Source organism: Oxyura jamaicensis, chromosome 2 (assembly GCF_011077185.1).
Source record: "Oxyura jamaicensis isolate SHBP4307 breed ruddy duck chromosome 2, BPBGC_Ojam_1.0, whole genome shotgun sequence".
Lineage (NCBI taxonomy): Eukaryota > Metazoa > Chordata > Aves > Anseriformes > Anatidae > Oxyura > Oxyura jamaicensis.
Window position 1 is genome coordinate 50996167 of NC_048894.1, and position 22356 is coordinate 51018522.

The 22356-nt window shown below is 39.6% G+C and overlaps 1 protein-coding gene across 2 annotated transcripts in view; it reads left to right on the forward strand.

Annotated features, from left to right (window-relative positions):
• MBOAT1 (membrane bound O-acyltransferase domain containing 1) overlaps positions 1-22356 on the forward strand; it is a 56402-nt gene that overhangs the window by 5348 nt on the left and 28698 nt on the right. For both annotated transcript variants that reach the window (XM_035318554.1, XM_035318555.1), the window contains exons 2-4: positions 14935-15080; positions 15652-15729; positions 19453-19548. In XM_035318554.1, the coding sequence (XP_035174445.1) occupies positions 14935-15080; positions 15652-15729; positions 19453-19548 (320 nt within the window). The remainder of the gene's footprint in view (positions 1-14934; positions 15081-15651; positions 15730-19452; positions 19549-22356) is intronic.

Here is a 22356-nt window from a genome sequence, read left to right on the forward strand (position 1 = left end):
TTTTTTACTGGCTTAAAGCATTTTAAACAGCTTTGCAGAACTACAGGTGAGTACCAAGAAAAAAAAAAAAAAACACAAACCATAGTTTCAGATGTAAATGTTTTTGTTTTCTTAAACTTCCTTTGGCTGCTTACAGTATGTTGCATCCTAAATGGAGTTGGGTGGGAAACAATTTTTAGTGTTTCAGACTTCCCTTGTGATAAGAAGTTTTCAGGTAAAAAAAACAGTAATCTTAACAATGTGAGTACACAAAACTTCAAGGTGTATTTCTGAATCAGGTAAATTTATTTTGAAACATTTCAAAATTTCCAACTAGTTTGCTCCCCATCATTCCAATGTTCAAAAATATCCAATGTGCAAAATATCCAAAAGAAAAATATTTTTTAAAGCCAAACTCGAAACATTAACCATTAACTAGACAGCTTTACCAGCTTGAAGCATTCTGCCATCTGTATTTTCTGAACAGCAGAAATACTGCTTCCAACAGCTAGAAGGAAATTTAGTCAATCCACTGCTAAGAGCAGTACTGCCTGGTCCTAGACAAAACAAATACTAAATATTAGAACAATTCTTCCTCCGTGGTTTCTAGTACATAACCTGCCTCTTTCTGGATTTTTTAATTATTTTTTTTCAGATGGTACCTGGGGACTCTAAACACTTGCTGGGTGTTTCCGGGTGATGGGGTTGCTGGATGACAGGGATTTTGCCTATGGCTGCTGTGTGTGTCCTCCTGTGAACGAACTGTGCACCACAGTGAGTCAGATGCCTCCTGGAAGCATTCGAGCTACCTATCTAGATGACTTGTACAAAGGGCAGATACACCTGAGTGCATGTATCTGACTAATAAATCCTAGATAAAAATCTGGCAATCCTGTGGACTCGCAACTTCACAATTTGTGGTTCAGTACCTGATTAAATTCTGCAGCCTTCCAGTTCAGTGAGTGAGTCAGGCTGGAGACCTGTGGGACAGAAAAAAAGGGGAAAGGAAATGAGTCCAAAGGACTGATCCTTTAGATCAGTCTTTTGGATCACATGCAGAATAATTAATAAATAAATACCTATCTCAAGCCAAGAAAGCATCTTCAGCTGCTGGCTTTCATGCTCAGGGTGATTGCCTGCTCCTTCTACAGGCCTTGCTCTTGTGACAACAGTTCTAGGTCGACTTGAGCAATTTTTTCATCTGTGTGGTTTTTTGTTCAAGTGGCTTTCAGCACTGTTATGCAGATAGGGCAGGAATGGGGAAGGCAGGATGACAAGGCAAAAAAACAAGGCATTTGAGGACCCCCCACTCCCAACATTTCTCAGATACCTTCAATGCTTGTTTTCATGCTCATACATACCAGTTTTATTTTGAACTTTTTTTTTTCCAAGTACTGTTGAGTAGAAGAGATTTAATTATTAACTCTTACACCCAGCTTAAATGGCATTATAAACTAGTGAAAGTAGTTTTTTTCCTTCCTGTTATCAGAGTATGGGAGTGTTAAAGAATGGTATGGTGTTGACTTTGTTTATCTCATGAGTGCAGGGAGAAGGTAGTTTCAATCACTGGCTCTTTAGCTTTGCAGCATTTGCACCAACAAATTCCAGCTGATCAATGATTTATCTGGTTGCAGGAGAGACATTTTTAGAATTACTTTGCTCACTCACAAATTCTGATGTTTCTTAAAGTTACCTTGCATTTATATCTCTTCTGCTGCAGTGTTTCTGGGAAAGTTTTACAAAGTATGCTGTGTTGAAGACAAGGAAAAACCAGCACAGACAAATGATTCGAATACGGTGGCTGGGAATTTAAAGGACTTGTTCTTTGAATTGCATTGTTTTTGATGGCACCATGTTTTACATCCATAGTGAGTTATAGGCATTACTAGCACCCACAGCTGTCTGTACCTTTGTGTGTGTGTTTGTGTTCATGCATATTCTCTTGAGGAAAGAATTTGTGGTCTCTGGTTGCCACAGCAACAATAACACTACACTGTGGTAGTGGTGGTGATTTTTTTTTCTTTTCTTTTTTTTCGGTCTGTTTTATACCACTAAGTTGAAAGTATAGGCATAGTACTGTGGTACATTGCGGAGTATGATAGAGTCCTAAGACAGTGATCTTATTTGTTTTTCATTCAGAGAATGTAACTTTAATGTAGTGTTACCTGTACTGCTGCTTCTCTGCTAGGGTATTACTTCCTGATGGAAAACCTGCCATTGCAGAGAAGAAAACGGGCTCAGCAGTTGGGAAAAAGAAAGTTTTAGAGAGGGTCTGCTTGTGCTAAACAGCAAATAAAATTGGAACAAAGAAAGGTCCAGAGTAGAAGGAGAATGGTGACATATTCGTGTTTTTGTCTGGCTGCAGTTGCAGCAGTCAGTTGAAGGATAACTATGGGTATTCTTTACCATGAAATCAGAACAAAAACATGAACAATGTAAAAGAGAAAAAATTACAAGTTAGACTTCTTTTCTTAAACATGCAAAAGTGAAGTGGGCTGTTTGCTTTAGAAAATGGACTTTTAAGGGGAATCATGTTAAAAGTATATGTGAGCGGTATAAAGGAAGTATAGGGCTTCTTCCCTTCAATCTCCCAGTGCTTGTCCACATGAAGAGGAAGATGTGATAACGCTGAAGGCTGCAGATTCAACAGTGATTCAAATGATTTTTCATACAGCCCTGAACTGGGCTGTGAAACTCATTTCAACAGGATGCTGCTAAGGCCAAGAACTTGCCCAAAGCCAGCGAGGACTTGGATGTTTATAGAAAAAATATGAGTATCCAGAGTGAAATACTTAACAGCTTAAAAGGGAAAGCTTTTGGAAGTACATATTATTTTGCTGGCTCCTTTCAGGGCTTGTCCTCTCTGCAGTAACCAGCTTCTGGCAGCTCTGCCTCTGGTATTGCTGATGCTTTTGGGATCCCGAGCCACTGCTGGCATCCCCGCTGCTCTCATTAAAGGCGAGTGGCTCTGCCAGAGTCATCTTCCCCTCCCAGGGCTCAACTCGATACTGAGTTTATCACTTGAGTTTCTTCATGGTGTTAAAACAGGGAGAAGATCTCTGTAGGGAAGGTAGCTGGCACTCAGGAAGGCTCACCTGCCCATTGCCCCGTATTCAGGGAGTGCAGGCTACAGCTCTCCTGTCATTTTATATAGAAAGTAACTGTCCACTTAAATGCTTTGCAATATTTCCTCCTCTTGTGTATCCCTTTACATGTCTCTTCTGATTTTAATAGGTTATTTTATCTGTATGGTGAGCATTTCCTGTCTGCTCAGTTCATGCTGCAGGTCTCTTACACTGTATTTGGGAGTTTTGTGATCTGCACATTCATTCTCTCTGATGTGGTGCAGCAGGTGTCTGGTGTAGTCTTCCTTCATCCTTTGATGGGGTTCTGACATGATGATCATTAGTCTGTCATCTAACGGCTAATCAACCATACATTTTACGTGTGCCATTACCTGAATTGCCTAGCTATCTCGGTTGGACTTCCTGTTTTTCTGGCTTGGATAGAGTTGAGTCAGGCATTAAATTAGATGAATTTCAGGGCTCCAATAATTATTAAGAGGAAATGGGTTCAATTTCTGCCTCCTCTTTTCTCTTTTTCTTTGTCACTTCAGTATTTGAGCACAACCACTAATAAGGGCAACGTACCAGGCAGGTTTGGAAGACCCTAAATGGCAGGTGTAACTCCACTTCCTGCGTCTGGGATCAGCTATTTGCAATCTCCTTGACTATTTCTACCTGCTGGCTGGGGGATCCAACGGACTTGTTTATTTGCTGGCAGGTGGAACTACTAACTGAGTCCTCGAGAGGCGTCAAGCAGTCAGTGGGGACCCCTGTCCCTGGTCATCCCCCTCTGAGACCCTTTTCCCTCGTCTGCTACGAAGTACATGATACCTGTTGCTCGGGTGCCTTCCAGCATCAGGGAGACTGATACAACAGTGGGAAAAATTTCACCTGTGTTTTCAGATAGCTCAAGTTTGCTTAAATAAATAAATAAATAAAAACCTGAAATACTTTCTCAAAGTGCTTCTGAAGTAGCTAGACGTTACTAGCAAAAATGCTGTAATAGAGAGATTAAAATAAATTTTGCAAGCTAGGTGTGCAGGTCATGCACTGTACTAGTTCTTTCAAAGCTTTTTTTTTCTTAATTATTTTTTTCTCTAGGCTTTATATGCAAAGGGCTTGTTTGAAGGGGAAGTTGGAAGTTTAAATTATTTATGCAACTTAAATGACTGTTGAATTTCTTTCCCCCACCTATGTTCACATTCATAGTGTAGATCAAGAAGAGCTGGTTTGGAGTTTTTGGACATCTGTTGCTGTACTTTCTTTTTGTTTTTTCTTTTTTTTTCTCTTTTTTTGACATTAAGTTGCTTGTCACTGTGTAGTAGGAGCCTCACTTTAATAATATTAAAATATAAGGCATTCTTTTCTTTCTTCCAAACTGTAAAAGGGAAAAAAAAAAAGAGAAATATTCCTGTTGCCTAATGGTTGGTCTCCTTTGCAGAGGAATCTAAGTTAGATTTCTGCTATTGCTGACTCATAAGCATGGCAAAAGTACTTCTGGGGAAAAGTGTTAATACTGTGACTAACTAATGAAAAAGTGGGTGTGTTTTCTTTTCCCCTTCCTGATATAGCAGTTATCTTTGGAAAAATTCAGTGTTAGAACCCAAAGATCTGCTAAATGATATACAAATAGAATTATGAACCTCAGGGGAGGGTATATAAAAAGATGGCATGTTTTTAATGAGGCAAGGAAATATATATATATATTTTCCTTAAATGTAGTATATTTTAAGTGAAGCCTAATTTGTAACAAAATCCAAGTTTCTCTCTCTCTCTTTTTTTTTTTTCTTTTTTTTTATTTGTTTACATTTCTTATTGAGCAATTGACACTTGCTCATGCTGTGTGTTTTCCTGTAGTTTTTGTTTTGTTTTGTTTTGGTTGCTAAGTTTGAAAACTTGGAAACTTTTTTTTTTTTTTTTTTTGGTGTGTGTGTGAAAGAGAGGGAGAAGCCCCTGGAATTAATTCAGGGCACAACTATTCGGCAAAGTACTAATGATTTCCAGATAGTTTAGTTTAGTGACAGTGAGATGTTCGACTTGCAGGAAGTCCTGAGTGGTTGTAACTTTTAAGTTACTTTTTTTTCATTTAGTGTCTGAAGTTAGGCACCTAAAATTAGACATGTTCCAAACTCCAGCTTCCAGAGATATTTGCTGTAGATATAAGGTGCTTGTAACACAGGCAAAACTCAACAGCTGGCTACATTCTTGTCTTCTTGCATGGTTCAAGATCCAAAATAAATGAGTGTAATGCTTGAGTATGCTGCAAATTCTGAGAAGAGGAAAAAAAAAAAAAAGGAAAGGAAGAACAGCCACAACAGGATATTGTAGTTGTACACGTTTTATTGGTGGCTTCTCTTCCTGCCATGGTTCTGAAGGGATTAAAAATAAGTCTGCAGCCCACATAAATGAAGGTTAGATAAACACATTTTATGTTAAATACCACAGAGCAATAATTTTACCTTTTAAACTGTAGAATAATAGGGAAGAGAAGTATTTTATGACTGAAACCTCATGGTTGTGAATACAAATATCAGCTGTTGGCAGTTTACTGAGGCTTGCTGATTCTACACAGTTACCACTGTAGCAAAGGAATAGGAGAAATATGATTGTCCCTTTGAATAATAATAATAATAAAGAAAACAGGCAGTCTTCTGGAAAAAGTTTAAAAAAGTAAAAAAAAAAAAAAAAAAAGGTTATCTGGAAAAATGTATTTGCCAGCAGAAGCAAAGTATGGGGTGAGAATGGGAGACTCTGCATGCAACTCCAGAAAATAAAAGTTTTCATGGTTTACGGAAACAAAGAAAGCAAGTTACTAGTTGTTATGTTTGCAAAGATAATTGCCTAAATATAAATTAAAAATGCGATTTCCCAATCAAATAAATGGTTATGACTAGAGGTTACTACAAAAAAAGGTGGCTCTGCATGTACACCCTCCCCTGGTGTCATGTTCCTTTTTCCTCTCTCGTGGAAAAACCTGACAGTTGCCTTTACTGATGACTTCCCAGAATCTTTGTGTAGCTGGGGATATTTTCAGTACCTTTCAGTAAATGCTGTGGCTCTGCAGTGTCAGAGAGGGTTTGGTGGCACCCTGAGGTCTGTGCCCCACGTTTTGCTAGGCTGGACTGGGGGTGAAGAACATAGATCTTCACGTCTGTGTTGGTGTACCCTGAAGGGATTGCTTTTAAGCTCAGCTTAAAACGTTTTCTTCAGTGCTCACCAGTTTTCCTTCCCTTCTTCTGCAGGTGTTGTTACTGGGTGTTTCGGAAATGCACAGCTACTTAGGGAAGAGCACAGGAAGAGCTGAGGTTTGCAACACCTGCCTGCAGAAGCAGGAAGCTGGTGGTGTTTGACAACACCCAGGACAGAGGAGCATTGTTACCTGCGTCTCCTCCACACGTACCAGGCAGTAAATACACAGGCACATTGTTTTCTGATTTTTTTTTTTTATTATTATTTTTTTCTAACTCTATTTCAAGCACTTGAAGTGGGCTTAGTTTATTGCATAACACCTGCTTCTGAAATACTATACCATTTTAAGCTGGCTTTAAGTGGTAAACCAAAGAGTGGAGCACCAGGAATTGTGGGTCATTTTTGGCAATCCCACCTCTTACAATGAAATGGAAGTCCTGTATCATGGTTTGGAGACTCCTTTCTCCTGTTAACACATGGAGTATTGCTACTGTTCATCTTCCTAAGTCTGCAGTGTGCATTTCTGTGGCTAAGTTTATTCATCTCCATTGCTTCTATAGGCAGTGGAAGGACCTGGTTCAGACTTATATTTTAGGGTTAGATTAATTGCAGCCTGGAATTTCCTTTATTCCCCATTAACAATAAAGAAATGTTGATGGGCTGGCTCTGATACTGACATCAGTGTTTGGAAAGATAAATTCTACACCTTCCTTTAGCAAAGTCCTTTCATACAGTTTTAAATCATATCCTAATGCACTATTTTTTTACAGTGCCTTTGTTTTAAGTTACTAAGAGAATAATTTAAAGTTTAATACATGATGTTCCAGATTTTAGGTGTGTAGGGCCTAATAAATTCTAACATAATGCCACGGATATGTATGAAAGTCTTAGTCTTTGATCAAGGCACTTCATTCCAAGGACAACAAATTTATCACAGTGCTAACAGTTTCTTTGGGGTTTTGGGGGGACAGGACAACAACTTTCTTTTGGTGTAGAATAACTCATGAAGTCAGCGCTTTTTTCCCTTGTGGATGTTTGTTTCTTTCATTGCATTTACTCAGTGGGATATCATTGTGAATAAAACTGCTCAGTTTATTGGTGTGTACTTCTATGGTGTGACATATTTTTCTATAGAAAAGGAACTGAAAATAGAATTGCACAGACACTGCAACAACAATAACGGGGCAAACTATTTTAGATTTGCCAGTTCCCATTCTAGTGCAGGACTGCACTTTAAGCTTTCTGCTTTATTTCTAAACTGGTGGAATTGTATGGGCACTAGGTTTTCATCTGGCATGTTGATTTGGCACGTTGATTTCTAAGTTTTAAAAACAAAACCTCTGAATCTGGGAAAAATTGCAGATCTGTGTTGATGATACTCTTAGCACTGTTACTGTCAAGTTGTTTACTATAGAATACAAAAACTCAAATTAGATGCCTGAACCCTGCAACTGGCAGAGAAAGGAGGGAAGCAGTGCCGTGGTGTCTCTACCATGGGTGATTCCCAGTGCACTGGGGACTTTCAGATGAAGCTTCACAGGCACCACCGTCTCTGCTTTGTTGTGTTTTACTCTTCTGGAGTTGTTCTTTTCCTTGTTTCCATTCATTTTCACTTCAGCATCTCTCTCCTACTTTCAAGTATGCTTAAATTGGGTCTTCTGAGTGGATCCTCTGAGAAGAGCTGGAGTGATGGAATAACATGATGCCGAGGCAGATCTGTTCCCTCTGCTTTAGTATGAATCTGGTACTTAAGCAAGGAAGGTAGAAAATAGAAGATGCCATTTTTCCTATGGGACGTATAAGATCCCAGTGACTTACTACTTCCTCTGGAAGCTTATGTAAAAAAAAAAAAACAAGGCTGATGGTAGTAGTTCTTTTTGCTGTTAAAATTATTGTTTCGATAACTACATTTAACTCTTCTTTCTTTTTTTTCTTTTCTGATTAAAATATCCTCCATACTTCAACCTGCTGGCTGTAGTTTTGCTTTTAGACATATGCCATATTATATCATGCAATGCAGTAGCTACACAGAGGTGTGTCAAATTGTTCTGTTTAAAGTATGCTTTTTGGATAAAAGGTACTGTAATTACCTTTTTGTTAGTGTTGCCTTACTGCTGAGTAGCCTGAAGAAATGAAGCAGCTCTCATAACAGCCTAAAGGTGTTCTGAGTTTTGTTTTTTTTTTTTTTTTTTTTTTAAATCCTGAATGACTAAAAGCTCCAGCTTGCTTGATTTTACTGCTGCTTCTATTATAAGTAGAATTTAGTGCTGGCTATCTCAGGTACAAAGGAATTTCATCACTCTGTGTTTTGGCATTAGTCACTGAGGGAACAGACTTGCAGGTAGTGGCAGAACATCACTGCACATAAATGATCACAACTTAAACATCTGTTCAACATACAAAGTCAATGCAGTTCAGTGCAAGAGTTGTTGACAGCAAGTTAAAGCTGCGTTTGGATCTGGTCCACGTGTTAAATGTATCAGCCTTCAAAACTGTGTGTATGAATGTGTAACTCAGTACTATGATGTAGGCTTGACTTACCAGACTTTTTACTTAAATGTTTTTCTTTTTAAATTTCTGATGTCTCAGGATTTAATCTGTTCTGTAGCTCTATTTGTGTGTCCTGCTAGTGATTATTCTGCTGGTGGCTTCGTAGAGGTAATCCAGAAAGAACATCTGTTTCAAGTTTATAGTCTAAATCATGGAAGGATATTTGACTGTGTAAGTAGGCAAACAGCAGAATTCATCCATGAAAACAGCACAACAGGCCAAAATGCAGTTGATTTGGCATATTCTACTTTACCAACTCCATATTCAGCGTACAACAGCAGCAAAAAAGCCAGGGCTATAAGGACTTAGTGCTACTGCTGAAGAGGCCAATAATCTGAAATGAATCATGCATGTACTCTTCCCTCCCTTAGGAGAGGTATTTCTCAGATTACTGTTTGCTTTGCTTCTGCCCCCTTCAAAATCTTCCACAGGGCTCCTACAACACAAATTCAGAGAAATGAGAAACCTGACATGATTTCTGCGATACTGCCCTTCTTTTTTGGGGTATTTGTCACTGTCCTGCAGAGTTAAGTGATCTCTGCAGAGAATGTTTGTCCTTAGGGTTCATAAAAATAGTCTGGAAGATCAAAATATTTTGAAAAAAAATCACAAAGTATTAGATATCTTTGAGAAGATCTTGACACACCCATTTCAAATATCACAATTTGGATGTTATGAAATGCTATCAGAACAGCAGGTCTATTTTTCAACATCAAAGTAGAAACGTTTCCAAAAAATGAACTTAAACATGTTGTTTGCCAGGTGTCCTTGGTTATATGTGAAAAATCATTTTTTAAAAGGGGAAAACGAAGTTATTGCATTTCTATAATCCTTGCTTTTTCTTTGCGAGTGTGATACCTTCCTGGAAGTTGGGGCTGATCTCCCGTGAAGAGGAATGTTTTATTATAACATACCCCGTCCAAAATATTTTTTTCAATTCATTTGTTCAATTGTTCAAAAAATACTACCACTATTGGACTCCACGGTCAGTGGTATGACTTGAGAAGAAGTTGCTGTTGCTGTCAGTAGTTTCTATTAATATGCTTCCTTATGCTTTTCCAAGTACTGAAAACAGCTGTTTGGTGTTCTGTGTTAAGTTGGTTAACGAGTAAAGAAGAGATTCTAATTTACAAGATAAAATCTTGTAGCAGTCTCAGCTATTGCTCAGTAACTCACTAGTAGACAGCAGCAAATACTTAGTAGCTCGACCATGCTATGATGTCATTTTTAATCTGATTGCATGCTTTCTTTGTGCAATGGATTTAAAGCCTTATTCTCTAGTTTTGCTGGTGAACTTTAGACTTAAAGCCTTGTTCTTCAGTTTGCTGGTAAGCTCAAGGCCCAGGATAAGCGTAGAGGTACCTTCTGTGTAATCTAATCTGAGGACAGTCTGCATCATCTGTTTCTTGCTGAAGCTTGCATGGACCTGAATGCCAGCTGAGAATATTTTTGCAGTCTGTCTGTGCAAAACTCACTTGCACCTCTGTCTGTGAGCATATATGAACATGCATCAAGCCTGCATTTGCCCAAGGGCTGTATGTTGCAGGGGATGCATCAGCACCATGTCATCAAACAAGTGACAAGTTAGCGGGGGGACTTCTTGTATTGATTTTCACAGTGAATGAGAAGTAACTCACATTAATAGCATTAATAAGATTTTTGCATACAGAGGACTGTCCGTTTTGAGTAATGAACTTAATTGCCATTTGGAATTTGGAGAGAACTCTGTGGTCAATCTGTTACATCCTCCTAGATTTCTGGAAAGTGAGATCAGATTTTCTGCTAGTATAATGGAGGAAGAAAGTGGTAAAGGAAAAGCAAAGTATTTTTGTGGTCAGAACAGAATGTAGGATGTTTTTTCCTGATACTTAAGGAAAATGTTAAAAGCATTAAAATAAAAGACTACTTGCTTAAGCTTATTGTCTCTTCCTGAAGTATGATCTAGCAATCCTCGAATGTCTATTACCACTTTGTTAAATAGGGAGATTTGCAGATGCAAGGATTGTGGGGTGAGTGGAATGAAGCTTCCCATTAGTAGCCTACCCTGAACTGTGGTGAGCAGTAGCCAAGACTATTTGTCATGATTTGGTGAAAGGGTGTAAAGCCAGGTTTTGACTCCTGCCATATTTTGTTTTTCATTCCAAGAGCTTCAACCTAAGAAAAGGACTTTCCTTTTTATCCTTGTAAGATTTCTGGTTTTCATTGTTGGTGGTGGTTGTTTGTTTGTTTGTTTTCCACAATTATTTTCCAGTACACTAAACTACATATTTACCTGTCTTTTTCTGGAAGTGAAGTGTGGCAAATTGCTGTTCCACAAAGCCAGTTTTCCTCCAGAACAAAAGGCGATCTTTGTTCCCACTCAGTGTTGTTGGCAGGGGGTTCATTTCTTCCAGATGCTGACATTTTTAGAGTCAGGTATCTAATGCCAGGTATTTGGAACTTTGATGTTGTGACTTGCCAACTGGCCCATAAAAGTGTCCCACTGCAGATGGTTAATGTGACCCAGTTAAAGATAAGACAATAACTTTGTGTTTAAATTTTTTTTAATTTTTATTTTTTCTGTGAAAGATTAGGAAGTTGGAGGTGACTTCCCCATGTAATACACCCTGCATGCTGATAGAGATAACTGAGAAGGTGGCTGAAGGAGTTATTGTTTCACCTTTCTACAGTACCAGTCCAATATTTGCCAAGTTGTTTTTACCCTATTAAAAATGGGAGAGGCTCCAAATGTTTGATGAATTTGGAATGAACCTTTTATGTCCTTCACGGGATTTGATTTTAGAGTGAAGAATTGTATGGGGATCTTGAAGCCGTTATGTTTAGTTATTCTTGTATCAGCATCATCCATGCTTATTCTGTTGTTTGGACCAGAGTGCTAGCTTTGTGTAAAATTCAGATTTGCAGGCTGAGCGTCATTTTGTGTTATTACTATTACAGAATTTGAATGGATAAAAGGATGGAACAAAGATTTATTTTTCTTCCATTTTAATACCTGGTGTTTACATGCTGTGGAGCCATCTGAATTTTTTAAGTCAAGACTATTAGATATTAAATAATTCCTTAACTGGATGACAATAACCATCAGTTCAGTTGGGCTGGATCTGTTCCAGATTTTCTCTCTCTTAAAAATTACAGATATCTTGTTTCTGCATTGTAAGGCTGCCTTCAGTTGGCTGTGACTCGGATGCAAGTCTTCCAGATGTCAGTGCAGGATACTGTGATGAAACAGGCTTTACATCCTCCAAAGTTTAATCATGGAAAATGAAGATAGTATCTTGTTTTGGCAATGTATCATGGGCTCTGATTCCTGATTTTATTACATCTTACTTGCTGGACCATGGAAGAAAATGACTGTGTAAAAAAGAAAGGTGTTTCTTTTCTTCTAGCAAAGTTGATGTGGAAAAAAAATTTAATGACAACACTGAATATATGTGACTAGCTAAAAACAAGGGTTGAATGGCTTATAATGATGGGTCATGATGGGAGATAATTGAAGGGATAATTCCCATATAATTTCTTTTCTGTTTCCATTTTATTTTTACGTGGACACCATCCATCCAAGTTCAGAAGTCCTCAATTTACTGTTAATAAATTGTTTTTAGCAACAGTGGAAATAACCAAAAAGGAGTAATATGAACTCTTTCCCCTTTAGGAAGGGGAGGAAAGTGTGACTCTTACTTTGCTTGTGATCAAGTACAACATTTCTTAAACTCTCAGGGATATGTTCACTTAAGCACCTTAAATATGTCTAGTGAAGAATAAGAGGCGTGTTAAATGGAATGCAGTAAAGTCACTGTCAAATGAACTGGCAGTGTTTGTGTGTGAGTGCCTGTGTTTAAAAGGGTTAGGTATAAATAATTAAATAGAGGTGGCAGTCATACAAAAAGCTATCACATCATTCTGTTATTCTGTAGAGTAATAGACCAGGTCTGGTGGCAGAGTCAGTGCTCAGTTTTAAATAACGAATTCTGCCTTCCAGGCAGATTGAATTTTCACAGCACTTGGAATGGAGTTCCCCAGTTTTGCTGGTACTTACACATTTGTCTTACATTCCCCAAACCCAAGAAACAAACAACTGTGAGAGAGAATCCAAGACTCTCTCCCTCTCTTAAAAGAGAAACCAAAGCATAAAGAGCATATTTTTGCTTTTATCCTTGTAGAAGTATTTACCCCAACTTCTGCAAAAGCAGCACAAGGCAGAAATTGTCTTGGTGAATCTGTGCAACAAAGTGTAGATGTAATAGTGACATGGCTGGTGTACCCCTGCTAGCTCTAATCCCAGTAGCACAGTTAATGCATGCTCTGAAGAAGCAATGGTATGGGCTAGCGACAGGTTATGTACACAAGGCTGCTGTGCTATTATATACTGTGTGTTACCTTGTGATGAAGTCGCTGCTGCTTGCTTTCTGCTGCTGCTACGGTTACCATATAAATGCTGTTATGAGTGTGTCTGCCATGGGATCTTGCACTTTAATTTTGCTGATGTCCCATCATTAACATCTCAGACTGAACATACAATGACTAGATGAAAGTTAAAAAAAAAAAAAAAAGGAAAAAGATTGCTTACTTTGACATTCTTTAGTGGTGTAAAGCATCCATGAATAATGCTGCACAGAAGGGGATATTGTCTTTTAAACTGGTCACATCAGGTTTCTTGGACTGTTTGCTCTTTACTTCTTTCTGTACACTGAATGAGAGGGGCTCTGCATACCACAAAATTGAGCTTCCCTGGATGTACAAATATGACCGTAAGGGGGAGCAGGTTGAGGTGGCCTTAAGGTTCACTGAATAGTCATTTCTGTGCATCCGTTGGTCGTGGAAACTTGTGTAGAAAGCATGCAGTCAGAGCAGCCCTGGAGGGGATGTGCTCTCTCCAGCCATTTTGATGTGGAAGGGGGAGAAGGAGGATGTGGACGTAGTGTTTTGAGTGTAACTGTGTTGCAACAGGCCAGATGAGTCTTTGGGATTTATGCTGCAGCATTCTGGTTTTGTGAGACTGTTGCCATTTTGTTCCTTTATTTTCAGTGTAAGATTTTAAAAGTAAGAACTGTCATATTCAAAGAAAGCATGAAGTACTGTCATGATAAGACATGCCCAACTCCTTGCTTTTAAGTGTAGTTCTGTAATATCTTCTATTTGCAAATGCTTGTAATTTACAGGAATGGTAAATAAATAATATTTATAGGTGTTCTTCCTCCAAAGAACTAAAATTAAGTGAATCCAAGTGTTTAAATAATTGCATTATTGTATTGCATTGCTGCAGTTCCTTGATTTCAGCGGTGCAGGCAGTAATATAGCCAATTAGCCTTTAATAAAAGCGTTTGATTGAACAGCACCATGTTGGATGTAGTTCAGCAGAATAAAAGCATTATGGGGCTCTACTATCTCATTAAACACATTGTAAATGTTTTTTAACAAGAAGAATGGTTGAAGCCAACAACCTCTGGACAGCCAGCATGTCCAAGTATGATACATCCTCCTGTCCTGGATTGATAGTTTCAGATAATCCTCTAATCCAAGTGATTGCTGATATGTTGTAGGCTATTTAACTTTGCGTGGTCTAGGATGACATGCTGCTGGAGAGCTCAGAGTGAATTAAAAATAATAAGAAAGGACTGCAGATGAATAAATTAATTTAACTCCATCTGTCTCGGGCCCATGCTGGTTTTATGGATGCAGTACCCTAGTGCTCTACTACTCTGTTAGAGATGGCTCCTGAGCTCTGTTGTTCCTCTGGCTCCTGTGATTCCTTCTGAGGTTCTCGAAGAGAAGCTGACTGCAAAAAGGCAGCTTGGTGTCAGTTTTGCTCTGAGGGCATTGCAGCTTTTCCTTTTCCTGGTGCCTGGTAGCAGCCTCCAGCCAGGGCCTGACTGTCCTCCACGTATGCCTGATTGAATCATATAATAATTCAAAATCCCAGTCTGCTTCCTGGCCTCTGCCTTGCACCAGGAGGGCAGAGAGGGGTGGAAAGTCACCACTTGGACTTACAAGTGAGAGCTCAGAGGAGCAAAGAAAAAATTAGTTTCTCTCACTTTTTTTTTTTTTTTTTCCCTTTCCTAGCTCTGCTCTTTATTGTTCTGAGAATGGAGAGACTTCTCCTCCTCCACCTCCAAGAATTACAATAATTTTTTGTTTTGCTCTTTTCTTGCAGATCAATTTTGTAGCCTGTCAACTGTTTGCCCTTTTGGCTGCCTTTTGGTTTCGTATTTACCTGGGTCCCAGTCATGCCAGCTCTGCAGTTCGCCATGCATTTGCCACCCTCTTTGGAATATACTTTGCAGTCTTCTGCTTTGGGTGGTGAGTATTTAATTGTCAAGTAGACAAGGCGTGGGTAAATTTTTTTTTAAACTCCCTATCTGCTTTTCTGGATATTTTTTAGTCTTAAGGCACTTTCTATTTCACAATTTTTTTTTCTATTTTCACAATTTTTTTTTAAAAAAAGGGGGGGGGGGGGTAGGGGTGGAAATTCCTACCAGCATAACCACTCCAAGCCCTCAGATTAAAATGAGCCATGAAAACATTTGTGAGTGAGGTATTTAATCTGTGATGTATTTGGTCTGGCGGTTAAAGCCATACTAGTATGCTGTGAAGATAGCTTGTTTGGAAAAGATGCATCCAGTTTGAAAGTACACTTTGAGCTAGGCAGCTTCTTCTCTGAATCAAATATGCTGACATCTTGTCAATAAGTGTTAATTTTTATTGGATATTCAGGCTATAAAAATGGCATCGTGATAATCCATGTTTCCTGATACCTCAATACAACATCACATTAATGTCATTCACATGAGAAGATATTCCCTCACTCTGAACTGCCAACCCCTGCAGGTCACAAAGAAATCACCTAAATATTCACTTTGTTGTCTTCAAGGTATTCCATTCATCTTTTTGTCCTGGTGATGATGAACTATGGCATTATGAATACGGCGAGCATTCCCAACATCCACAGGTGAGCATATGTGGCCACAAGACTGGAGCTGCTCCTCTGGGCTTCTCTCCTTTCATTGAGAAGCATGAGTGTTTTTTTTCCAGTACCTCTTTATCTTCTTTCCTTACTTTATTTCCCAGTTACTTTTAGGGGCTTTGTCCTTTCAGTTACAGAAGCAGCTGTAATACCAGTTTGTGGTTTTTGCCTTGATATATTGTGTTTCCCTATGAAATTGCTGGCCCCAAAAGTAGCCTTTTGCAGGCTTAGCATTTTATGCCCAGTCCCGTGGTTTCTTAGACATAATGAAGTCATTTTCTCCTTGGTATTGTGTCCTTGAAGATTGCTTTAAATAATCATTTTAATGGGTTTTCCCCCTCGCTGCTTGGCCTTTAAGTATTTTCCACTTATTGTTGAGTTAGGTAGTTCAGTTAAGGTCACTGTGGCAGCTTAACTTAGTGATCTGTGAAATAAGTCTTGTATTATGTGCTGGGCTTGGAGCTTGAAAAAGTAAAAAGTTCCACATGCTTTACTACTTCAAAGCAGAAGCTTACAGCAGCATCATGAGAAGTTCTCGACTATGGGATCTTTCCTTTTCCTATATAGATGTCTTGGAGGAAGACACCTAAGCCACATAAAGGGCTTTATCAAGTGAGTGCCTTCCCAGCTGAAAGACAGAAACCACTCTCATGAAGATGAAAACTACGTGGAAGTTACGTGTGCTTCTTTCACTGAATAAGAGGAAATTCCTGTGAAGGAACTCCTCTGCTCAGTCATTTAGTGGGTGCACCCACTCATGTGGGTGCTGTACTCTTACAGCAAGCAGGATTTTTTAAAATTGTGTAGGCAGTTATTTGCTTCCCATCAATTTGCATAATTGGGAAATTTTATTTGTAAAACTGCTACTTTATAGCAGGCTAGAGGGATGAGCTGGCAGTTCTTCCCATTACTTTACTTTTGTGCTGGCATCCCTAAGAGTACGTGGTTCATCCTGTGGTTTGGTTTGGGTGTGTTACAGGTGGTTTCTCTCTCTCTGTGACTTTTTCTGCAGCTGCTGATGAATTCAGCATGCTGAATTCACATCAGTCTGAACTAGGGATCCGAAGCACTTTCTTCACTTCTCTTTAGGGTCATGGCTGTCTGAGGATCTAATGCTCAGATCTCCCCTTCTTCTTTACCACTTCTTGAGGCAACCCCTCTCTGATATCCAAATGGGAAACATAATTTATGATTTGTCAAGGATTGCTTAGAAATGTGAATGATAAGCAACATGGCTGTCTTACAGCAGTCACTAGCATTTTGCACCAGCACAATAATGTTAATGAAGAAGGTTTATTATATTTTATTATTATTATTTTATTTCCCAGCCCATCACAGAGTATGAAGGCAAAGCCCAGAAGTCCAGAGATAATTAATATATATATTTTAAGTAATTGGACAATGTTTGTGACAGAAATGCCATCCAGAGGCCAGAAGGAAAAGTTGTTAAAAATGTGTATTATTTGTCTTCCAGTCATTATCCCTGCCCATCCCTTGAAGAAATGCAGGAGTAACTCGTAACTGTGAGAGAAATGAACTGTAGGAACCAAGACTATGGAGGGAGTCATCCAATGCTTGTATCTTCCTAGACAAGTTGGAGTAGTAGTAGGAAGTTGGCATGGTTTCATCAGGAAACCCCCTCACTCTTGCTGTTTAGCCGCTTAGTCACAATGGGAGAAACATCTGTACATTGGAATAGAAACTAAGCCAGTTTGCATAATGACACCTACTACAGCGAGATAGTCATGTGTGTACTTGAGTCAATGTGAAATAGCAATTCAGCATGCTGAAAAACCTTAGGAGGGCTGGGAAGATTGGGTTAGGTCTTTTCTACTGTATTCCACTATACTTGAAGTACATCCACATTATTAATTTTAACAAAATAACTGTATTCAAGCTGCTTGAGAATAAACTCGAAAAAAATCAAGTGTAACAGCTGGACCTGTGCATGCAGAAGGCCCCTGAGAACACTGGGACCTTTGTAGTGGGAGTCCAAGAGTTGCTCTCACCCCCTCCTCCCCCCCAAATACAAGTGGGAGTGAACAAAAAAATAAAGCAACAACATAGTTCAACCTGCATGCACCTTTCCCTGGTTATTTTCAGCTAGTATGTTCTCTTGTGAGGCTGCCAGCTTTCAAGACCTATAAACTGACAAATTAATCTAGCATCAGAAATGCTCCCAGCCGCAGCAGCAACTCAGTATGCCTCTCTCTGCTCACCCCCATTTCAGTCTAGGTGCTTTACACTTAAGCACTGAGGCTTATTTTAGACACTTCATCCCATCTATCACGGTTACGTATCTCGGCTGGGTGACTTGCCATTCTCAGTTGATGAGAGGGAGCCCGAGGACCTCACTGGACTGGATGTCTGACTGAGATAAAATAAGATAGATTCTGCTCTGAATCGCCTGAAGAAGCTGTCATGTCCCCTCAGCCTGCCTTTCATCCTGCTGTTTGCTGTTGCCACGTGCACTGCAGGTTGTCTTGTGATCCTTGGCTTCAAACACATCACTGTCACTCTCACTACAGTTTATTAGTCCCCAGGGAGAAAAAAAAAAAAAAAAAAAAACTAATTTCTTTTAAAGCCAGCCATAATTTGAGAAAGGCCTGGCTCATTTTCAGTCATCTGCCGACTGTGGTTCTTGTTTGATTTCATCTTTAGTCCCCTGCTCTGCGCCATCCTATGCTGTGTCTGGTGGGGGAGGATCCTGCCTGTTTCTCAGCTCTGCTGGTTGTGCAGGATGGGCAGTCTCTTTCCTCTGTAGGTCTTTGTATCTTCTTCTTTGGCTAACCTCTCCTGATGCAGGGAACACCAGCCGGCCTGGTCCTGGCCCATCTCAAGTCCATGGGATATAAGTCTTTCATTCATGTGTCCCAGCTCACCATTGCACTGTCTGGTTTGCTTCATTTGTCAGTCTTGTTTCCAAATGTCCATCTGCTTCTCATCTTCCCGGTGTCCTCTTTCTCTGCTTGGGTAAACACAGGGAGAAGATAGTTGTGGGAAGTGCTGCATCTGGCCCACCTTGGTGCTGCAACGCATCCAGACCTCAGATCATGAAAGTCATATGGTAGAAAGTGTCATGCTGCCCTCCTGCCTAACAATTTTGGAGTCATCTTGGAAAATGGCGAGTCAATTTGTCAAGCTCCACCTAAGGAATGCTTCTTCTGGAAAGAGGCATTTAGAACTGAAAAGATTAGGCTATGCATCATTGCCTGCCTTTATACAGAATCAGAAGAGAGAAAATATCGTAAACTTGAAATAATTTAGTTTTTGGTAGGTCAGTAAGAGTTGTATGTGTAAATGAAGGGCATATACAGATAAAAAAGGCAATGGATAACTTCAACACATGTGCAACATCATCTGGTTTCAATACATCAAATACATGAGTGAGACAAATTTCAAAATAGCATGCTAGAGGGGGAGCTCTGAAATTGGGATGCCCAACTTGAAGTGATCCTATATATATTTTTTTTTTTTCTACCCACAGTGTGAGGAGACACCTCCGTAATTTTTCAGCTGGGTTGAAATTCTTAGAAATCCTCTTCCAAAAATTTTGTGAGATCCTGAAATGTAGCTTTGGACTTGTAAACAACATAACTGGCAAAAATCAAGCCACACTCCTAAACAAGCCCAAACCCAGTCTGAGCGATTGCTTTTCTTGTTGGTACTTGTGCTGGTAACTATGTGTTCTGTATGTTATGTTTTTAGGTACTCCTTTGTCGTAGCTATGGGATACCTCACGTTGTGCCACATAAGCCGAATATACATATTTCACTATGGTATTCTCACTACAGATTTTTCCGGGTGAGTGAGTCTGCAGGCTGGGTCCTGCATCAATTAATATTAGTTGAATTTAGCACATTTTAAGAATAATATTGATGTTATCTGGGGAGTGCCCTCAATTCTGTTTGCCTTAAGCTTTCTCTAAGACCTTTTTAAAGATGGGAGGAAAAAACACTGTGTTTTTTTTAGTGACACATTGCTTCTGCTGTTTCCCTGCTAGGCGCTACCTGGTTAGGAAGGTAGGTGGTGGTTCCCCCTCAATCAGCCTGCGAGGACAGCTCTGCACTGTCTCTCGCAGGTGCCGGAGGAGCGAGCCAGCAAGGCTGGTGCTCTGGGGTCCCTGGTGCTCAGCCCTGAGAGGTGGCATGGGTTGGGGTGAGCTTCCCTCCTCCCACCTTCCTGGGCATGGTCATCGGCTCGGAGCTGTCCTTTCCGCTGTTCCCATTTATCTACATCTGGGAAGGAGGCCAGGGGTGGCACTGGGAGGGTGTTTCCCACCCCAGGGGCTCCAGCTGCTGGGAGGGGAGGCATGGGAGGTGACTGGCTGGAAGAGCTGGGTAAGCAGAGCAGAGATCAGCTGTCCTTCTTTGTGGCCGCAGTGTGGATTTTGTCCTTGGAGCAGGTTGTGGCTGCTGTTAAACAGCACAGCTTCTCAATATGCCATGCATTTCTGTGGAATGGTGGTGTTTATATGAACTGCTGGTCCTCTGATTTCGCTGAAGCCGTAGAGGATGCTTTGCAAAAACATAGCTAATGTATATTTTTTATGAGAGGAAGGCATATTTTTTGCATGAATTAAAAAGGTGTGCTAATCCATATTCCACTTGTTTAATTGAATGTCTGAATACAGAGTAATTATTAACATACCATGAAAAATCTCTGTAAACTGTCACAGTAAGTTATAAATGACTCTTCCAAGTCTCTGTCTTCTTACAGGTATAGAGTAGGAAACTACACTACTGTGTGTGCATGTGTCTTTGTGTGAGGTGGTGGTGGGTTTAACTGTTTAATTACGTTTCTGGGGAAAAAAAAATGTAATTCTGGTACTTCTGAACTTTTTTCTGTAGAGGATGGGATAGGAAACAGAACTCACACATTTAGAGAAATTTAGTTCTCTAATCTTTCTGTGGTTCTTGTAATACACAAAAGCATGTCCTGAATGAGCATGGCATACCAAGAAGCCTATAAATGGGACTGGAATGTTATAGCTCTGTGTGTGTATGAGACAGAGAAAGCAATGTGAGAGAGCATGCTTTTCTGAATAGCGTGTTCAGAAATGCAGTGTGAGGCATATTAACTGTCTCTTTCTGAAGACATGTGGTAAGGATCCAGCTGAGACTGGGGATGGAAGAAGAGGAACGGTTGGTTTTTTTATAAACTAGGTAGCATTTTCTGCCCTCTTGGTGAAGAGGGAGCTACTCATCTAATGATGAGCTTTCAGTTAATAGTAGTGAAAGAATAATACCTGAACTTTATTATTTTTGTCCTGATCCTTAAGATACAAACCAATTCTTAAACTTCAATCAAACATAAAACTGCCAAATAGGAAACAACTGGAAACTGTAGTACAGATGGCAACTACATATTAATGGCACATTTTAAAAACTAAGAATGAAAATGAAAATATTGTAGTGGTATTAATAAAAACTTGCCATCCAAAGTGCTCAGACTGAGGTCAGCCCCATAAAATCTCTTCCAACCTATTTTCCTGAGCTGTGAACAATACGTGCCCTCTGAGGCTTTGTGCACATACCTGAAGAGATGTTATGACTGAAAAAGAGAAAATATTCTCCTTGACCTCAGTTTTGCCATGCATGAGCAGAATCTGAACCTCTTCTTCCTCATTCTCCCATGTTTGATGGTTCCACATATATTGTGTGCAACAGTTGGGAAGCATTCAAACAGGCTTCTGGCTACATGATCTCCTTAAAAATCTCTATCAGAACTTGAGAAACTACTAAAACAGAATCCATGTCACGATGCCAATCTCCCTTCAGTCTCCCGACCTTTTGTTTGAACACAGTGGAGGAAACAATAAAGAAGCACACCCCTGGATTTAGGGAAATCGTTAAAAGTGAATTGTTAAGAGTAAAAAGCCTGTCATCTGCTAGTTTGTATTTGAGCTCTCAGTATCCCTTAAGTCTCTGGTGATACCTGATTACAAGGAGGAAGTTTTAATCCACCTCAGATAGGCATGTAATCTGTTCTAGTGTCATCAGCTTTCTAATGTTGATTCCTTGAAGTGACAAGCCAGATGTTAAATGGATGTTTCTCAATGTCAATGCTGCAAGTTGGTCTACCTCATTTGCTCTGGTGACCTCCTTTGTGCACTTAACAGTTTGCGTGCGTAAACCTTTCTGTGTGTGTTTCAGAATGTATTTTTTTGGTCCCTTAGTAATAGTTGGTTGTGCTTTTTGTTTGGTCTTCCCCCTTCCTTTCTGAGAACACAGCTTGTAAAATGTGAGTAGAGTTGGACAGAGAACAAGGTAACTTTTGAGTCATGTCTTAAGTAAAGGAAAACGAAAGATCAAGCTGTGACTCATCACTTCAAGGAGTAAGGGAACTTGTTCTCTACTGGTGACTAGTTAATTCTTCTAAGTTCTGCAAAGGGTAGGTCTGTTCATTGACTCCCACAATCAAAATTATGTGCAAGCTGCTCAGAGCAACTTCTTAAATTAAGAGTTTTCATGTATTGCATTGTACTTAGGTGAAAAGTCCTCTTTTATAAACTACATGACAGGTTTTAATGAAGACAAAATCCAGCTCGCTATACTTTAATTTTGATTATATATGAATACATTGTTAAATTTAATCAAAGTTCTTTCATTT